The 12,587-nt window shown below is 48.6% G+C and overlaps 1 protein-coding gene across 4 annotated transcripts in view; it reads left to right on the top strand.

The window, feature by feature from the left end:
- Positions 1 to 12,587, top strand: part of LOC144728347 (ephexin-1-like) — a 42,400-nt gene that overhangs the window by 11,388 nt on the left and 18,425 nt on the right. For all 4 annotated transcript variants that reach the window (XM_078607724.1, XM_078607723.1, XM_078607722.1 and 1 more), the window contains 6 exons: positions 1,592 to 1,819; positions 1,986 to 2,159; positions 3,185 to 3,426; positions 5,218 to 5,378; positions 9,142 to 9,294; positions 10,419 to 10,554. In XM_078607724.1, coding sequence (XP_078463850.1) covers positions 1,592 to 1,819; positions 1,986 to 2,159; positions 3,185 to 3,426; positions 5,218 to 5,378; positions 9,142 to 9,294; positions 10,419 to 10,554 — 1,094 coding nt within the window. The remainder of the gene's footprint in view (positions 1 to 1,591; positions 1,820 to 1,985; positions 2,160 to 3,184; positions 3,427 to 5,217; positions 5,379 to 9,141; positions 9,295 to 10,418; positions 10,555 to 12,587) is intronic.

The following is a 12,587-nucleotide window of genomic DNA, read 5'->3' as shown; positions in this document are numbered from 1 at the left end:
GCCCTCTCATCCCTGGCGTCACGGCCCCGGTCATTCCTTCTCGCCCTGCTCCTCTTCCTGCCCGGCGCTCCTTTTCTCGCTGCCCTCATCTTGAGCCGTGTGCCCCCCTCTTTGTCCGTTTTGGGGACATTCCGTCCCAGCATCCCTTCCCTCTCACGGTCATCTTGCCTCCCTGTCTGCCCTTTGGCGCAACTGACTCTGCTCCCCATCCCGTGGTGCGCCACTGGTCCCACTGGTTTACACATCGTATCGGGACGATCGTGCAGCGTTGCTGTGTCGTGCGTGGCGTTGTGTGGGGAGCGGCGGCGTAGCGGTCAGCGCTGCGTTACGAACCCGGCGACCCGAGTTCGATTCCCACTCACGGCCACCAACATCAGTGACGATTATCTGAACCGGTCCTGGGCCTCCCCTGGGTCGACTCGGCCTCAAATGAGTACCTGGTGCGATGTATAAACATCGCCACTAGGGAGACAAATGCGGCCGGGCGTGGTGTTGGCCTCCCACCCCCTCGTGTGCCGTGCCGGCCGTTATAGGTGCTACTCGCTAACAGCACTTGCCCCTACAGTATGTTAAGGCTATACGGGGGATCTTTGTCTTTGTTGCGTTTACCTATCCACAAGAAAACTTCTCGATGCTACCCAGTGGCGATGTTGGTCCGATGGTGGTCCCTACCCAGAAATTAAGTTATTCCCACAGTCCTAGACGAGGCCCTCAAAGCTAAGCCTGAGGGGGGGGGGGGCAGAAAGGTCAGTTCACTCGCCCAGGAAAGTGCAGCCCAGCAAGACCGCTGCTGCTGGTGAGTTGTGAAAAATTCCAATTAAACACAAACCGAGTCTAGATTTGAAGCTTTCGTGACTGCAAAGATTCATATTCTTAGGTTTTTTTTCGGTAAAGTCACGTAGGTAAAAAGTTAAAATTAATAAAAATAAAATAAAATAAAAATCTCGACGTTTCGGAGGCAACACTTTCTCTCACTTGATACAGCTATCGTGCTGTGACGGTTCCACCTGAAGACGGAAGCTTGTGTTGCCTCCGAAACGTCGTGATTTTTATTTCATTTTTATTTTATTTTTATTAATTTTAACTTTTTACCTACGTGACTTTACCGAAAAAACCTAAGAATATAAACAAACCGAGTCGTTGGCAACTTCTGACAAAAGTGGTTCTTGTGGCAGACGGCAGCAGTTTCACTACGAGAAAGTCTAGAATTCAAGTCCGTGCAGTAAGGAGATGAAGTGGGTATCTTACGGAAAGACTGGCCCCCACCATGGGAATGTGGAGCTTCCACGACCGGAGTACGGGCTGCCGACAGAGAAGATTGACGCACGATTGGTGGCTTGACTCGGAAAGAAAACTCTTTGATTTTTACTCCAACGTGATAATGTGAACTGAGTTTTTGGTTTGCTAAAATTACTGGGGTGCGTTTTCCTCTCCGTTGAAATACACACATTACACATATTTCACATATTTCACCGAATTATATTTTCCGAGTTGAGCCGGTTGCACTGGTTTTTGCGCATCGGAGGAAGAGTCTTAAATTACGTGAGTTATTGAATCATTTGTCATCGCTTTCTTCTGCCCTGTTCACCAGGAGCTCAGGAACCAACGGCAGATGTCCACCTGGAATTGACTCAGCTTGAGTTAAAAGAACAAAAAACGGCAGACGTTATACCAACATTCGGACAGGAAAAACCTGATCGAGGCAATGACGGTCCTCCCCCAATACTTCCGAGAAAGCAGACGAGGATGGACAAGCATATGGATGATCCCAATCCGACCAATGGTGCCCAAACACCGGTACCAACGGACACCCCATCCGGTAAGCACTGGCACGATGACTAGTGTCATGGAGCCGTGTTTAAGGCCCCTTTACCCACTTGGGGCCCTAAGCTTTTGCCTCGTCTGCTCATGCCGTGCGCCGCCCCTGAAGCTGCTGTTTGCCTTGTGCGACCTGTGAGACGCCCGTGTGAACCTGTCTCCGTCAGACGGCGGCAAGGAACTCAACGCCGCAAAGCCTCCAGATCCGATGAGAGCACTCAAGCCCGTACAGAGTCAGCAAAAGAGAACCCCTCTTCCGCCGAAACGACCGTCGACCGAAAGGCCTCCTCCTCCACCGCTGCCCCCGCCGAGAAATTTGCAACCGATATACACCAATAGTGGTGGGCATAACCACGACACTAACAGTGTCCTCGTAACACAGCGGCTTTCGCCACCGACGCTTTGATACATAAATGGGGCGGGGGGGGGGGTTTGGATTGATGAAAATATAAAAATGGCCGCATTTGTTCACGTGGCAAATCGATGTATTTGATGGAGCCGTCACAGCACGATTGCTGTATCAAGCAATCGTGCTGTGACGGTTCCACCTGAAGACGGAAGCTTGTGTTGCCTCCGAAACGTCGTGATTTTTATTTTACTTTTATTAATTTTGATTTTTACCTACGTGACTTTACCGAAAAAACCTAAGAATATGAATCCTTGCAGTCACGAAAGCTTCAAATCTAGAATCGATGTATTCGAGTTGTCACACCTACCAACAGGGACACGTGATAGGACTGGTGCAGTATGATCTGTGTGATTTTAGAACCCATGTGTCCCACATTTACCAGCAGGGTCACGCTGTAGGGCTGATGCCGCACACTCCGTGTGGTTTGAGAACCCATGTATCACACCTACCAGGAGGGTCGCACTTTAGGACCGATGTCTGTATCGATAAAAGAGGTTTTTTGGGTTAGATCACGTAAATATATAGATGTGTCATTAAACCCCGCCACTACCACCACACAGCCAACTCGTAAAGGTTGTCACGTAAACAGAACGTGCCAATTCGTCCCTAGAACAGCACACCGGTGTGTTGGAGAGCAAAGCCACAGAATTTACAATCTGAGTACGACGTTTCGCCAGTAGTTACAACTAGCTTCATCAGGCGACAGCCAGATCTGTGCTGTCCTAGTGACGAATTGGCACGTTCTGTTTACGTGACAACCCTTACTGGTTGACTGTGTCGGGTGGTGGCGGGTTTTAACCACACATTGATATATTTACGCGATCTAACCCAAAAAACCTCTAGTATGGATGATATTGGTCACGAAAGCCTGTTAAACCGTATGTATGTATATTGAACTGCTGCATTGGCACTATACGTAGCCAACCATGCTAATCGGTACGCTCCGTGTGATTTCAGAACCCATGTACCACGTCTACCAGGAGATCTCACACATGCGGGCGCTGAACAGACTTCGACAGGACAGCGACAACAGCGAATCCACGCTCTCGCCCGACGATTACGATAGCTTATACGGCATAGCACCGGCACAGGGGCTGGCGAAAGTGAAGCAGATGGTCTCCCTGTGGAGCCAGCAGTACCAAGTGATCGAGAGTGGCCTCATGAGCTCCCTAACCAAGCGTCAGATACAGCACCAAGAGGTGACGAATCCCGTGACGCTGCTTAGCTTTTTTCTTTTGCTGTCACGTTGAAAAATGCGCAAAATGTGTTACACGGCACGGTGTTTTTAAATCCTTTATATTAAGTTCGCTTGCTTGCTTGCTTGCGTGCTTGCGTGCTTGCTTACGACCGTGCAAATCTTTCGGTCGTTTTTTAACTCACTTTCCGTGATCCAATCGAGCTGACATTTTCCACACAGACTCGTTGTGCGTGACAATTTATTTTCGTGAAAATTTTTTTCCGAAATTTTACACTGTTTAGGGAAAATTGTTTAAATATTTAATTACCAATTGCTTAATGCTGGCAGACAATCATCTGACCCATAGGTGGCAGCCATCTCAAGCCAGAGGACGAGAGGACTCTAGCCGCCACGCATATAAAGGATTTAGAGTGAAATACTTTGTTTTTACGGGTTAATTTTTTCTTCGTTCGATTGAGAGGCACGGGAAGGGGTAAACAAAGCGGACAGGGCAGCCGTAATCAGCGCCAGTAATTGCCCAAGCTGCGTGACCCGATAAATGAGATGTCCGGCCAACTCCGTTACGAAGTGATTACACGCGTGAAATTCCAAGCCTAAAAGGGGTTGCGTTCTGCAGGTCAGAGTGGTCGTGTTATTGTTGGGGTTATAAGTGAATGATCAGCGATAGGGTTAAGGTTTTGTTTATGTTAAATATTATATTATGATCCATTGGGCGAGTGTATCTTGAAGTATAACTCTGTTCTGTGTCACCGCGTTGTTTGTTAACAAAAAATATTTTGTAGCCATGAGTTTTGTTGAGCGCTGAGTGTCTGCTGTCTTCTACAGCACTGTCGTCACATCCTTGGTGAAATATGCTTTAGAATTTTAATAATAAAAATTGTCATTATCAGGCTTTCCAGACCAACATCAAGCAGACTTTTTTGAAAGCAAGCCAAGTCTGGACCAGCTTCGAAATTCTGGCTTGTTATACAAATGCTGCTGAATTACCAGCTGCTATTGGCAAGAACGGATGCTGCTTGATAATATTGATCTTAAAAGCCAATAAAATAGGCTGATGGACTAAAAACAGTTCCTTCATTTGCAGAAACACGGAACAGAGTTATGCTCATTTGTGCTTTTCTCCATAATTCTCTCCGGCAACGCACACTGGGTGGGTTGTGCGTTGTTGCTTCTTTCCCTCGCTCGCTCGCTCTCTCATTCGCCCCATGAACTCAAAGGAAAACATTTGCATTAGGTTATGTGTGTATCATGAAACAATAAAACCAGGACGGGGGGGGGGGAAGCTACCCTAGGCCTCGAACCAGAGCCCCTGATTATAGCCATGCCCCCCACCAGGAGTCAAACTTGAGGTCGCCAACTTCTACTGGTAGGAACGAAGTGAACCAGCCTACAATAGATTATATCGTCCGTCCGTCCGATGTCCGATTAGGTGTAGCAACATCGCCCCCTACTGCAAACACTTGGCAGGACCCTACAAAAACCTTTAGACTCAGTGAGGCTTTCCTGGCTAAACAAGTGTAACATTCCCTTATAATTCCCTGAGATAGTTTTTAATTAAAACATTTAAATTCAAAATTAACTCACAGCGGCCTAAAGCCTACAGATAGGCCTAAAGCCTAGAACTAGGCCTCAAACTCTCCCTTCGTATCGTACCCCCGCCATTTCATTTTATTATAGCCATTCATTTGTTCGTTCCTACCAGCCCACCCCGCAGGGACCTGTTCTATGAAAGTTTGTTTCACGAGAAGTTTGCCTGTGGCTTTGTGTCGTGGTGGCGACGGTGTTCCCCCAGGCCATGTTCGAGATCGTCACGTCCGAGTCGTCCTACCTGAAAAGTTTGAACGTGTTCATCAACCACTTCATGAAGTCGGACTCGCTCAACAGAATCCTCAGCCCCAGGGACAAGAACGACCTCTTTTCCAACATCGTGCAAGTCAGAAATATCAGCGAAAGGTACTCAACGAACTAACACCCCCCCCCCCCCCCAAGGAATGCGACGTATGTATTTTCGTCGTCGTTGTGTTTCTCTCCCCATGTCACGCCAGTTGTGCTGCATCATTCCACCGGAACGCGCGTGTTGTATCGGGCAGTCGTGAGTGATGGTCGTGAGAGTGTCATCTTCACTCACCCGCTGCCGTTCCTCCCTCAACACGGAATCATAATCTTAAAGACAGTATGGGCGGGTCAGAAAGTTACAACAGCAAAGCAAGATGGAAAATTATAGGAGAGCAAAATAGAGAAAATCGTAGGCAAGTCACTAAATATAAAACAATAGTTATATAAATGCGATATTTTTAAGGCAGCAAAACAAACCCCCATCACTACCCCAGCCGCTATCACTACCCCAACCCCTATCACTACCCCAACCCCTATCACTACCCCTATCACTACCCCAACCCCAATCACTACCCCAGCCTCTATCACTACCCCAACCCCTATCACTACCCCAACCCCTATCACTACCCCAGCCCCTATCACTACTCCAACCCCTATCACTACCCCAACCCCTATCACTACCCAGCCCCTATCACTACTCCAACCCCTATCACTACCCCAACCCCTAACACTACCCCAACCCCTACCACTACCCCAACCCCTATCACTACCCCAACCCCTATCACTACCCCATTCCCTATCACTACCCCAACCCCTATCACTACCCCAACCCCTATCACTACCCCAACCCCTATCACTACCCCAACCCCTATCACTACCCCAGCCCCTGTCAATACCCCAACCCCTACCACTACCCCAACCCCTATCACTACCCCAACCCCTATCACTACCCCTATCACTACCCCAACCCCTATCACTACCCCAACCCCTATCACTACCCCAACCCCTATCACTACCCCAACCCCTATCACTACCCCAACCCCTATCACTACCCCAACCCCTACCACTACCCCTATCACTACCCCAACCCCTATCACTACCCCTATCACTACCCCAACCCCTTTCACTACCCCAACCCCTATCACTACCCCAACCCCTATCACTACCCCAGCCCCTATAACTACCCCAACCCCTATCACTACCCCAACCCCTATCACTACCCCAACCCCTATCACTACACCAACCCCTATCACTACCCCAACCCCTATCCCTATCCCAAAACAGGGAACTCTGTATTTAACCAATGTTGCTAAGCCGATGCTCGCCCAGAATGTCCGGTGGCTTCTGATGTCACGTGTTAAAAATAAACGAATACTTTCTTACGTGGAGGGGCGTATAATTTTCGTATTTAATGTGTTACTTACGTTCTACTACAACAGCCTGGAAATTACTCAATGGGGATTTGCACGAAGCAGCAACGTCGCCCCCTACTGCGAAAACTTGGCAGGGACCCTCCTAAAAAAAGAGTTGAGACTACCAGAGGCTTTCTTGGGTGGACACATATTTATTTGAGATACTTAAAAAAAGACTCTGCGCATTCGTCAACAATATTAGCACCGTGCTAAGGTTGGCTACTACACAGCTCCAATTGAAAAAACACATTGGGGCTGTCTTGTTGAGTCGATGCTTTGGACAATGGCTTTTGCCCTTTCCCATAACAAAGACAAAGATCCCCCGTATAGCCTTGACAGACTGTAGGGGCAAGTGCTGTTAGCGAGCACCTATGAAAGCCGGCATGGCACACGAGGGAGTGGGTGGCCAACACCACGCCCGGCCGCCTTTGTCTCCCTAGTGGCGATGTTTACACACCACACCAGGTACTCTTTTGAGGCTGAGTCGACCTAGGGGAGGCCCATGACCGGTTCAGATAATCGTCACTGGCGCTGGCCGTGAGCGGGAATCGGACCCGGGTCGCCGGGTTCGTAACGCTAACCACTATGCCACCGCTCCCCACACATCTGTGTGTCGTGGGGAAAGAGGCATTGCCCCATGAAACGTCGCCAATTTAAGAAATGTGTTTGGTTTGGTTTTTTCTACGCCGTGCCAACGGAAAGCGTCACGAAATAATTTATTTCAGAGCCGGTTCCACGACGGCATCTTCCCCACGCCCGTTCGATCGCCGGCAACATTAAATCGAGCACGTGACCGACTGGCAGCAGCAAGTTCAAGTTCATTTATTAGGTGTAGCCCTGTGAGCCATTCGGCTCTTGAATCGGGTGCAACCGCAACAAACAGAAAATAACAGGAACAAAAAATATCTTAAATTGAATATGTGACTGAGTGCAAACAGAAAATCCAAGAAAAGACAGCAACATATTGCAGAAAAAACACCGTACACCAACGCTGTGTGCAAAAATCCCAGTGGGATGCAAGTCAAACAACCAACAACAACCACAAGACAACTTATATTAAGGCCATCAGTCTAACTCTGTATTACAACAAACAAACATGGCTAAACCAATACACTTTTCGAAATCACCAAAATTAAGCCATGAAAGCAATGAAACCGTGATCATAGGAACTGTGACGCAGTGACAGGCAAAAGTGTGGACCGGTTTCATCCTAAATAGGGACTCATCAGCACACCTGGACAAGCTGCAACCGAACGGCATGCACCTCAATCTACTAATAGGGTTTTCCCCCTTTTTTCTGGCAACAAAACTGACACCTTTTGCAAGGAATCATGCTTACATTAACCACAATACTTGCAGTCAAATGCAAACAAAAAACAATACTCTGATAATTTATGCATTGTCATTGAAACTGAGATGACGCCAAAAGGCGGCATCTGGTCGCACACCATATGAGACTAGGCTCTAAAGAAAGCTGTCTCTGGTGTGGACCAATCAGTTTGAAAGACAATGCATAAATTATCAGAGTATTGTTTTTTGTTTGCATTTGACTGCAAGTATTGTGGTTAATGTAAGCATGATTCCTTGCAAAAGGTGTCAGTTTTGTTGCCAGAAAAAAGGGGGAAAACCCTATTAGTATATTTTGGTACTGGCAAAGGAGGTCCCATGAGGCATGTACCTCGTTTCATGGTGCGATATGAATTTATTTAACACGTACCAGGCTTTCGCGACCAATATTATTCATAATCAACGTTTTTGGGTTAGATTGCGTTATTTATAAATGTGTCGTAACCCTCCACCACCCGACACGGCCAATCAGCAAAAAAGTGTCACGTTGACAAAAGACAAATAGTTCACTACTTTAGCCCACCGGTGTGTTGAAGCGTGAAACCACAACATTTACAATTTTTGAGTACAACGTTTCGCTGGTAATTGCAACCAGCATCATCGGGCAATTCACCAGAATTGGCCGATTGATTTCTATTAACTCACTCTGTCTGTTGTTTTCGTTGTTGTATCCTCAAATCTTGTAACTCAATTTTAACCCACTTCCCAATGTGGTATCGACTGCAAACTTGGTATACTTATGTCATACTGATGACAATACTATATTCCATCATAAAAAATATTATTTTTTGAACATTCTTTTTAATATGTTATGTTTCGGCTTGGGTATAATTTTCCACGGTCTCTTACGTTATGGCAAGCCTCGGGTGCCACTTCCTGGAGTCGTGGAGTTCTTCCATTACAACAGTACATTCATGTTTACCATGTGATTATCGATCTACTGCTGGATGGCTGCTATGAATCTCTACGCGATGTGCTACTTCGTTGAGCTATCGTTTGTGGCCAGGTAGGTTCAGCAAAAAAAAGCGTGATTTTTAAAAAGTTTTTTTAATTTCTATTATTTTTGCTTGTTTTTTCGAATCATTAACGATGGTGGTGGACGCCCCTTGTCATTTTGCAAGTCTGCTGGGCAGGCTGATGGAGCGAGTGGAGATGTCTCCGCTCATCTCCGACGTGTGCGACATCCTCTACGAGTACTCCCTGAACCACTTCAAGCCGCTGGTCTCCTACGTCATCAACATCCCCTGCCAGATCACGACCTTCAAGAGGTTTAAGTAAGTTTTTATAAAACATTTTTACCAATTACCGGCTTCGATAGTCAAGAATGATCCCGGTAACCGATTCCAGTCGGATTCTAAGTGTTGCAATGAACGTGCGGAACGGGCACGGTGGCCTAAGTCGCATCCCAGCGGACGTCCACTGAGGATACGGAGCTGAGAGAAATTGGTTCACGTGCAGGTGCTGGGTGGAGTATTATTGCATCCCAGGATTATACTGGTAGGAACCTCCTGGTTACACCAACCCACAGGGGATTATTGTGTCCGTCCGTCCGTCGTGCATGGAGGGGCTGGTTGGGGAGGGGAGGGTGGGGAGGGGCTGGGTGGGGAGGGTGTGGCTGGGTGGGGGGTGGGAGGGGTAGGGCTGGGTGGGGAGGAGCTGGTCACCCCGTGGTGCCCTTATAAAACTCAACGTTTAACCTACTCACGCCGGCTTGTGCCCGCCCTCACAGTCGGGCATATTTGCGGAATACACCACGCCGCCGTTGACCCTGGCCATTGACCGAGCAACCCAACGTTCCTACCAGCTCCCTCCGCAGGAATGTGTTTATTGCATCGCAGGATCATGCGAAGGTGGCAGGCGTGTTTGGGGGGCCTTAACCGGGCAGCAGCAGATTGACGATGGCTATACATAGAGGAGTTTGTATCAGTATCAGCTCACGCATTGGATGTCCCCGCGTGCTCCGAGCCTTCCCCCGTCGCGTCCATCGACGCCTGGTGCGATCGTACAACAAACACCTACCTCCCTTCGATTTAAAGCTTTCGTGACTGCAGGGATTCATCTTTTTGGTTCTTTCGGTAAAGTCACGTAGAATGGAAATAATAAAATAATATAAATAAAACATAATTAAATAATCCTCACGACGTTTCAGCCACAACGCAAGCAGCCGTCCTCAGGTGAAGAACAGGTCTGTCGAGAAGACAGAGTCTGAATATCTTCTCGACAGACCTGTTCTTCACCTGAGGACGGCTGCTTGCGTTGTGGCCGAAACGTCGTGAGAATTATTTTATTATGTTTTATTTTCATTATTTTATTATTTCCCTTCTACGTGACTTTTTCCGAAAGAACCAAGAAGACCTACCTCCCTTATTAAACCCGATCTCTGTGCTCCCTATGGCAGTGAGGGCAAGGACAAGGGCTTGTTCTCGAGCAAGATCAAGCTGCTGGAGGAGGCGCCGGTGTGTGAGAAGCTGCCGTTCCTCTCCTTCCTGAGCGTGCCCTACCAGCGCATCACCCGCTACCAGCTGCTCGTCACAGTGAGTCTGCGCTGCGGGGTCAAGACGGACGGAGAGAGGTCATGGCTAAAATGTGCACGGCGCCGAGTTTACGCCCAACAATCACTCTCCCTGTTTTGAGTGCGCCAAGTGGGTGTGGCGACTGCTATGGCGTCGGGGAGCGATGGCGCTGCGGTTCGATTTCCGCTCACGGCCAACGTTGGTGACGATTATCTGAACCGGTACTGGATCTCCCTTAGGTTAGCCCAGCCTTAAATTAGTACCTAGTGCGGTGTGAAAATATCAGCACTCGCAAGACAAAGGAGGCTGGGTGTGGCGCTAGCCACCCACCCGCTTGTGTGCCCTGCCAGCTTCGCTAATAGCACTTGCCACAAGTCTGTTATTAAGGCTATAGGGGGGATCTTTGTGTTTGTGAAAGCTTGAATGGGGAGTGGTAGTGTGGTGGTTATTGCACTGTGGTATGTACCCAGCTACCCGAGTTAAATTCTCGCTGTCAGCCAACATTATGGACGAACATCTGAACCTGACATCAGCACCGGGGAGACAAAGGCGGCTGCGTGTGGTGATGTGCACACGACCCCTAGAATGCGGTACCGGCCTTCGTGCGTGGTTTTCTACGGATGCCCCGGTTTCCTCCCAAATGTGTAAACACTCATTGGCTGAAAACGTAGAGGACTGCAGAGCTTGGGCAAGAGTTAGTGCCGGCTCACCACCGTGGTGGCTGCCTTCCAGCTTTGTCCGTGGTTTCTCAGCGATTGAGATGCAGTTTGCATGAACGACAGCACTTTATTAAACGAAAACTTTTGGCGTTCTCTGGTCTAACACCGTTTGAGACAAGGCTCAAAAGAAAGCTGTCTTTGGTGTGGACCAATCAGTTTCAAGGACAATGCATTTATTTATTATCAGATAGTGTTTTTTGTTTGCATTCTGAACACAAGTGTAGTGGTGATACGCGCTGGGGTAAGGATCGTGTGCCAGCGCGTAGTGATTGGCTGTGTGTGTTGGTGACGCGCGCTGACGGTGAAGGATCATGGGTCAGCGCGGGGTCATGGGTTATGAGGCGGTGATTGGCTGGGTATCGGTGACGCGCGCTGACAGCGAGGGGATCGTGTGGCAGCGCATGGGGATTGGTCAACTAAGGGGGTGCTCACGTAGCGGTCCGCATACGCTCCGTCTCCCGGGAGCGGAGGCTATATAAGGCGGTGCGCACAGGCGCACGAGGAGTTGGTGACCAGTGAAGACAGAAGACGGAGGAGGAAGAGATAGGGCCCTGAGGCACCTAGTCCCGCTGTCCTTGTGGGGACCGGGGCCCTGTGTGGCTCAGAGGCGGGACCTTGGGACCCGGGGCCGAACGTCCATGTGAGGGCCGGCCCGCGGGACCCAGAGGTCGTGACCCACGCCCAAGCCGGGGTGGGTCTGTAGGCTCCACGGACGCTACGGGGCTGGAGTGCCCGTGAGCGTGTAGCGTGAGCGTGTAGCGTGAGCCGTAGTAACCACACGTGTCAAGTGGAATGTGCAGCGTGAGTTGTAGTGACCACACGTGTCAAGTGGAGTGTGTAGTGTGAGAAATAGTGACCACACGTGTTATTGTGGAAAGACAAGTTTTAATAAAGTGTGCTACCCGTCAAGTGGTTTCCCGCCGTCATTCCGAATACTTCACAAGTTTTGTGGTTAATGCAGACATGATTCCTTGTAAAAAGGTTTCAGTTTGGTGTTTTAACATCTTAACACCTGTTTTGTTGCCAGAAAAAAGGGGAAAAAACCTATTATCATTACTATTGGTATTATCTACTGGATAGATGCTTTGCCATAAGGTTTCAGGTTTGTGTATGAATACGAAGCCAAAGGCAAATCAAACGCTGTGCCCTGTGTACGAATGTGTTGGGGAGGCTTCAGGTCAGATTTAAATTTTGACAGATTGGGGGCTTCCAATCTCTCTGCAAATAAAACAGTAAATTGTCTGTCTCGTTAAATGTTGATGATAATTACCCTTGCACCGTCACGTAAATTAACGTCAGTGTTGGGAATAATGCACAGTTGAAAATAAGGGTTAT

The sequence above is a fragment of the Lampetra planeri genome, chromosome 28, assembly GCF_965212315.1.
Source record: "Lampetra planeri chromosome 28, kcLamPlan1.2.h2, whole genome shotgun sequence".
NCBI classification, from domain to species: domain Eukaryota; kingdom Metazoa; phylum Chordata; class Hyperoartia; order Petromyzontiformes; family Petromyzontidae; genus Lampetra; species Lampetra planeri.
The sequence above is the reverse complement of the archived record's forward strand: the minus strand, read 5'-3'. Positions and strand labels throughout refer to the sequence as shown.